General features: G+C 36.9%; 3 protein-coding genes across 3 annotated transcripts in view; all 3 read left to right on the top strand.

Moving 5' to 3' along the window:
* The window catches only part of actr6 (actin related protein 6), a 3,850-nt gene extending 2,367 nt beyond the window's left edge, over positions 1-1,483 (top strand). Inside the window, exons 8-11 of the mRNA XM_016569895.1 lie at positions 466-544; positions 677-848; positions 935-1,073; positions 1,148-1,483. Of these exons, the coding sequence (XP_016425381.1) occupies positions 466-544; positions 677-848; positions 935-1,073; positions 1,148-1,277 (520 nt within the window). The 3' untranslated portion in view covers positions 1,278-1,483. The remainder of the gene's footprint in view (positions 1-465; positions 545-676; positions 849-934; positions 1,074-1,147) is intronic.
* Positions 1,484-1,692: 209 nt separating this feature from the next.
* Positions 1,693-5,432, top strand: sycp3 (synaptonemal complex protein 3). Its single transcript, XM_016569894.1, has 9 exons — positions 1,693-1,900; positions 2,157-2,302; positions 2,568-2,646; positions 2,731-2,765; positions 2,896-3,013; positions 3,093-3,192; positions 4,773-4,871; positions 4,969-5,073; positions 5,338-5,432. Exons 2-9 carry the CDS (start codon positions 2,173-2,175, stop codon positions 5,389-5,391), a joined length of 720 nt encoding a protein of 239 aa, XP_016425380.1. The 5' UTR covers positions 1,693-1,900; positions 2,157-2,172; the 3' UTR covers positions 5,392-5,432.
* An 818-nt stretch (positions 5,433-6,250) lies between these two features.
* LOC107753552 (E3 ubiquitin-protein ligase RLIM) overlaps positions 6,251-7,505 on the top strand; it is a 6,555-nt gene continuing 5,300 nt past the window's right edge. The window contains exons 1-3 of the mRNA XM_016569718.1: positions 6,251-6,373; positions 6,756-6,996; positions 7,105-7,159. Coding sequence (XP_016425204.1) covers positions 6,821-6,996; positions 7,105-7,159 — 231 coding nt within the window. The 5' untranslated portion in view covers positions 6,251-6,373; positions 6,756-6,820. The remainder of the gene's footprint in view (positions 6,374-6,755; positions 6,997-7,104; positions 7,160-7,505) is intronic.

Here is a 7,505-nt window from a genome sequence, read left to right as displayed (position 1 = left end):
AGAGGTGAAGATAGACTTAGATGGTTAAAACAACGAGAAACGTATTGGATACATAAATTGGATGCTCTCTTATATCCTGGTCTCAATAAAGATATAGATTTTTCTCAATTTCTGTAATTGTTAGATTTGATTGTAGGTGCTTTTTATTGGTATTTGTTCAATTGTTGTGTGTGTATGTATATATATATATATATATATAAATAAATAAAAATTTCCACTGTTATGTCCATATGACACTGAAGACTGGAGTAATGACTGCTAAAAAAAATCACTTTGTCATCACAGGAATAAATGACATTTTATTGTATTCAAATACAAACACTTATTTTAAATTCTAATAATATTTCGCAATGTTACTGTTTTGCTGTATTTTTGATCAAATGAATGCAGCTTTGGTTAACAGAATTTGAAACAAAAATCAGTATAATTAAGTATAGCATAATTATAATTCTGTTTATTTCACAGATTGAAAGGAGAAGATAATACAGTTATGAGAGAATATGTGCTGCCGGATTTCAGCTCTATCAAAAAGGGATTTTGCAAGGTAATCAATTGTATAACATTTTGTAAATACTGCAACCCTATTCTTGTGACCCTATTCTTGAATATGAAAAATAAAAACGCAATACTTGCTTTTGTACTTATCCAGCAATTTTTTATTCTTTATGTGCTGTAGCCTAGAGAGGAGATGAATTTTACTGGCAAATATAAAACTGGGGATCAGATTTTGCGGCTCACCAATGAGAGGTTTGCAGTGCCAGAGATGCTCTTTCACCCCTCTGACATTGGCATTCAGGAGATGGGCATACCTGAGGCTTTGGTCAACTCCATTAACAACATGCCAGAAGGTAGGTTGCCTCTCATTTGATATATGTGAGATTTAAAATGTTAATGCATTAAAAGTACTCTACCATAAGGCTCTTTTTGTGTCCAGAGATGCAGCCCCACTTCTACAAGAACATTGTTCTTACTGGCGGCAACACCTTGTTCCCTGGATACAGAGATCGGGTTTACAAAGAAGTCCGGGCACTCGCTCCTGTAGAATATGAAGTTTCTGTCATTCTGCCACAGAAGTATGTTTTGAAAGAATGATTGACATTAATATGTTCTTAACAATCTAGACTGAATATTTGTCTTTTGTTTTCAGTCCTATTTGTTACCCATGGGAAGGAGGAAAGTTATTGGCTGAAAACCCTGACTTTGAAGAGATGGTGGTCACGCGAGAGGATTATGAGGAAAATGGACACTATGTATGCGAGGAGAAGTTTGATGTTTAACCTGCACATGAATTGTCTGTCATTTTGCACAGAAAATGTGAACCCTGTATGTGTTGTATGAAAACTAAGCTGTACATTGGCATACTGTACATTACACTCAATATTACTCAAGTCAACATACCTTTTGACTTTAAATGTCATAATTTTGTTGTTTCCCCCCTTTTTATAGAACTTTTTGTAGATACATTATATTAAAATAATGTGAACTGGAGAAATAAAACTACCGTTTTTACTGTTGTTGTTTGTTTTTTTTTACTTGTTTTGAATCCAAGTAATTAAATGATAAATTATTTGTTTAAGTTAAAGACTTGACTAGCCTAATATTTAATATTATGAAGTGCCTCTTTGGTCATTAATATGCAGCACGTGATCAGCGCGCTGTGAGTCATCCTCCTCCCGCGCTCGAAATAAAAACAGCGGGAAACCGCTTCAGAGACGCGCGAGTTCAAACCGTCGTCAAACGTTGTTGGTTTTTGTTCATAAATAAATTACAATATTTCATAATTCCTCTAAATACTTGCAAGGTAATAACATACAGTAGTGAAAGTCATTACGTTTCGGATAGTTTTCTAGACTGTCGTGATTGGTTATAGAGAGATCACACCCACGCACTCTCTCCTCAGGTAAGTTAACATACAGATGCTTCCTTCGAGAACACAACCTTACTAGAAAGGAAGAATATATGTTTATGAAAGTATGTTTTATTTTGAGCTTTTTTGTGAATAAACGTTTTATATAACCTATGGTATCTGGTTTCAATCATTTTCACGTAGTATTTTAATTATTTAAAAATAAGCTGAACGATTTCATGATTGATAAATTATTTAATTTGTTTTACATGTTGGAGTTTGTATTTTGTTGCTGCTTCTATTTAAATAGACCAGACTACAGCGAGATGGCAGCTTCCGGGAGAAAACAGAACAAGAAGACCAAACACACTGACGGCTCCACAGACCTGAAGGCGTTTGACTTCGACACTCTGGAGGAAAAGAAAGGAAGTTTGTCTGACGATGATACCAGAGATGGTGTGTCTGTGTATTTTATCATGCCCATTACAAAAACATATTTGGTGGTAAGTACAGTGATGGCATTAGAGGCTATACCATGATATTTACATGGTATTCCAAGGTAAGTTAATTAGACATGTGAATTTATTAACAGTTATATTAAAGTATATATAATTTGCAAATTAATATGAATTATTTAATAATAGTCTCTATATACATATAACAAGTGATATAGCTGTGAAGCTTGTTTGTATATTGTTCTCATTTTGTTACATTACATTAGAAACTCCAATCATTGAAAAGCTGACCAAGAAAAGATCTTCAGATACGTTTGAAGACGATGATCTTAATGCAGGTGTGGGGTAAGTACTGAAATATATACTCCTGGCTGAATTTATGAAGCCCTTTCTCTGAAAAGAAAAATCATTTGTTGTCCTTTATCTCAGGAATGAGGTTCAAACTATGCTGGAAAGATTTGGTGGTAAGTGAAGTTCACCACTGACGCTTCAATAATAATAGCCCATATTTCTGAATAAAGGGCCCTAAATGTTTGCTAAATGAATATAACCGGCTTTTAAATACTCATAAACAATGACTGAATGGCCATTTAGCGGACATCAACAAGGCCATGCAGACCAAAAGGAAACGCTTGGAGGTTCTCACCAAAAACTCCTTGAAGGGCAGCACTCAGAAACTGGAGCAAATGTGGAAAACTCAGCAGAATCAGAGGTGAATGAATGCACTGTATGGAAAATGACACATTTTTTCTTTGATGTTCAAACACATAAATGTTTTGTATTCTTTGCAGGCAGAAGCTGACACAAGATTATTCTCAGCAAGTTCTCTCTGTGCTTCAGCAGTGGGAGACCGACGTTCAGACATCTGAGGAGCAGGAGGAGAAGCTGAATGTAAGTGGCAGACGTAGAAAAATGTAGTCAAAAGTTGAAACGTGTCATTTTGGGGCACGGCATCACACTAATGCCGAGTTCACACTGCACAATTTTAGCTGGAAATCTGCTCACAGACAATTTGCAGGCTATATATATATTTTTTTTAAATAAAAAAAGTCTTGCTCGAGAACTCCGGTCTGACGCACACGGGTTCTCGCGTTATTTCCTTATCACTTCTCGCGTGTGTTTTGTTGTGAAACGTAGTTTGCGGACCAGACAGAGCTGTCGGTGATTCTTCCTATTGTGAAGTCATGCAGTGTGAAACCCCCTGTAGCCGATCCATCGTGCAATGTGAACACAGCAGCAACTGAATGCTACCCCAGATAGTCACGCAGTGTGAAAACAACGGCGATCCGACGAGTTTGAAAATCGTGCAGTGTGAACTCGGCATAAGGGAGAGGAAATATTATAAGGATTAAGGGTCTTGTGAAAAATATAATGCAGCTTTTCAGGATATCTAGCAGCCATTTAGAGATACTTGACGTAAACGTCTCACTCATGGCCTATGAACTCCCTAATTTCTGTTTTCACAGATCTTGTTTCGCCAGCAGCAGAAGCTCTTCCAGCAGGCGAGGGTTGTGCAAAACCAGAAAATGAAATGCGAAATCGCCGACAAATGCCCGAGATCGGAGGCAAATCGGTGCTCGTTCACGCGAGTGACAATCATGCAGTGTGAATTATCAAAGACGCGATCTGAGGGAATCACCGACACGTCGCCGACGCCCGTGAAATATTTGGCATGCTAAATATCTGGAGCTGTCGGCGATTCACAATCACGCTGTGTACAATGATTTCTGACTGAAAAGCACATCGGCGATGACCTACAGCCAATGAGAGACCAAGATACAGGACAGAGGGAAGTTCGGGAGGAGTTATAGACCAGAATATCAGTATTTTAATATATATATATGAACAATTATATCATACAGAAACAAGCGCCTACATTTGCTTGACCAGCCACAACATCAGCATAACAGTTACTGCAAAATTATTTACCTCCAACTCTCTTTGCAGAACACCCAATCCCTGTTCTTTTTCTTTTTTTTTTCTTTTTCTCCTTGTAGCTGGAAATCAGCTCACAGACAATTTGCGGGCTATATATATTTTTTAATCATTATTTGCTCGCGCTCGAGAACTCCGGTCTGACGCACGCGGGTTCTTGCTTTATTTCCTTATCACTTCTCGCGTGTGTTTTGTTGTGAAACGTAGTTTGCGGACCAGACAGAGCTGTCGGTGATTCTTCCTATTGTGAAGTCATGCAGTGTGAAACCCCCTGTAGCCGATCCATCGTGCAATGTGAACACAGCAGCAACTGAATGCTACCCCAGATAGTCACGCAGTGTGAAAACAACGGCGATCCGACGAGTTTGAAAATCGTGCAGTGTGAACTCGGCATAAGGGAGAGGAAATATTATAAGGATTAAGGGTCTTGTGAAAAATATAATGCAGCTTTTCAGGATATCTAGCAGCCATTTAGAGATACTTGACGTAAACGTCTCACTCATGGCCTATGAACTCCCTAATTTCTGTTTTCACAGATCTTGTTTCGCCAGCAGCAGAAGCTCTTCCAGCAGGCGAGGGTTGTGCAAAACCAGAAAATGAAAACCATCAAAGACCTGTATGAGCAGTTTGTCAAGGTCACAGATGCCATCATCACTTTAATGATTTGAAATTGAACCGAGACCTTTTTTTCATCATTTGGCTGACCGACTGAGGTCTTTAATTTGTGTGCAGAACATGGAGGAGATGGAGAAAAGCCATGAAGCCTTCCTGCAGGGCACCCAGATGGAGCTGAGAAAAGAGATGGCCCTGCTACAGAAGAAGATAATGATGGACACGGTGAGTGCTTCAACAAAAAGATTTCACACAGTTTAGACTCTGGATGTTACAAATGTCTGCTTTAAATAGCCCTTCAATGTGAAATGTGACGTATGCTACATTTTCAAGACGGGTTTGGTTTAGTTATTGGAGCCCAATTATGAAAAACTGAAGGAATTTCTGTAAACAGTTCATAAAACCATTTTACACAAATTGCATATTCAGATCAATGTATGAATTGATGTAAGAATGGATTTATGATAACTGCACGTTTTATTTTTACAGCAACAACAGGAGATGGCCACTGTTCGGAAGTCCCTCCAATCCATGCTGTTCTGAAAACATCTCTCTGTTCTCACGTCAACACTGTAGAAGACTTAACCTTATGTTCTAAAAGGAAGGTTTCTTTTATTAAAAAAGAATGTAGAGGTTGTCTCTGTATTTTTTGCCATCAGTTTGTTCATTTTAATCCATAATTGTATAATAATAATATGTAAATAATTTTATTATTGTGTCAAGATTAAAGATCCCATAAATTCATTTGTCTTTTTTCTTTGGTGTTAAGGCATGTTGTTGAAAGTTTGGCTGGGACATACCAAAGGACTTTTGTTATTATTATTATTATTATTATTATGCATTCATTTAGTTTTTCTTTACTTTTTCATTTGCTAGTTAATAGCAGATGGCATTAGAGGGTGGGATATTCTCAATATAGAGAGCATTTGATTGGACAAAAGCCTGTGTAGTGCAAGATAGGTCATCAATATTTTTGATTACCTTTCCAGAAAAGACAGACTGAATTATTTCAAAGACAAACATAATCCTCTAAATTTGAGATTTTTTTTCTTTTAAATTAGCATTTTTATCAGGCTCCTATGTTAAGGTTCAGTAATTTCACTTTAATGGCAAAGAAAAGGTTTATTAGTCAGTTATAGAATGCCTTATTTTCAAAAATTTCCAATGATATTTTCATAGGCGCCTGATAAAAATAATTTGAAAGAACAATCTCAGACGAACTTAGAGGTTTTTGCATCTCAAGTTATATATACTTGTGTGTGTGTGTATGTATATATATATACATATATATATATACATAGTGACTTGCTATTAGAAGTAAACAAGGATATTTCTTTATATGAGAATAAGTCAAAATGTCAGGGTCCTTTAAATGCAAACCTAACGATCCTTGTGCCGGAAGTGGCGTAACCGGAAAACAAACCGAACTTCTATGGCGGTGTTTTCCATTGTGACTTCGCTATTCGCTGATGCGGTATCTAAGCGAAGATTTTTGCTTTTCGTAGTGGTATGTTTCGTAAAGATGGTGAGTAAAGTTACCGTATTTCAATTCCACAATAAAAACACGAAGTTTTTGTAAACTATGGCCATTTAAGCGATCTTAATATAATGTGACTTGCTAACCGTTTATCAGCGTCTTCGATTAAACGTCGAATCCAGCCGATCACAGATCAGTTTCACACCTCAGTACTGTTGTTATCACAAACATACGCGGAGGATCGCGAATGACTGTCAGCGAATATAATGAACGCTTTTTAACTAGCAAAAGTCTGTACGTTTCAACATATCAATAAGATATGAAGTATAAAATATTTACATTTAAAGGGAGCGTAATTATGCAGCTTCACAGTCTTAATGCGCGTACAGAGGCTTTTATGTATCTTCCTGTATTGTATTCCTCTTCCCAGACTCATCTGCACACAGTCTGTCAGCTATAGCCAAAGTATATATACATTAACCCGTAATCGAAGAGATGGATGACATCCAGGAGAGCTCAGAGCCAGGCAGTCCTCTGTACAGTCCCTGTTTGGAGCCAGACACACCGGATTCCCTGAATAATGCCTGTCTGTTGAATGACAGTGACCCCCTGTTTGAAGACCTTGGACACTTTCATGAATTTTCCTCCACTTTTGTTCCCGAGACCCCTAGGTACCATTTCTTTTGTAAATATTGATATGAATTATTTGTGTTTTTGCTATGTAGTAGTAAACAGTTCATAATAATGAGCAATGACAAGAATCTGTCCTCAATTTACAGCCCCCTGACTCACAGAAGAAAACGTAATTTCCTGAAAGATAGCGACAGAAATGTGGTAAGAGAAAAAGGGCAGAATGCAATACTATATTGCAACTCTATTTCTGTATTATGCATTGCAGTATACACAGTATAAGAATTTCCTGTGTGCACAGAATACTTGGTTGTCCTGCTACATTTCTTAAAATGTGCAGTATGCAACAAAGCATACTGTGGAATAGTTACCCATAATGCAGTGGGCTTGACCTTTCATTTCCAGTGCTTACAAGAAATCTCAAGTATTATGAAATGGAAAAACAATCACTTTTATATATTATATAATATGCCAAAAAACTATTCTTTCTAAAACGTAACGTTTTTTTAATTAACAAACAATCAATATATATATATATATATATATATAT

The sequence above is a fragment of the Sinocyclocheilus rhinocerous genome, unplaced genomic scaffold (assembly GCF_001515625.1).
Source record: "Sinocyclocheilus rhinocerous isolate Xijiao unplaced genomic scaffold, SAMN03320098_v1.1 scaffold200, whole genome shotgun sequence".
Lineage (NCBI taxonomy): Eukaryota > Metazoa > Chordata > Actinopteri > Cypriniformes > Cyprinidae > Sinocyclocheilus > Sinocyclocheilus rhinocerous.
Note: the sequence above shows the minus strand (reverse complement) of the source record. Positions and strands in the feature narration are given on the sequence as shown.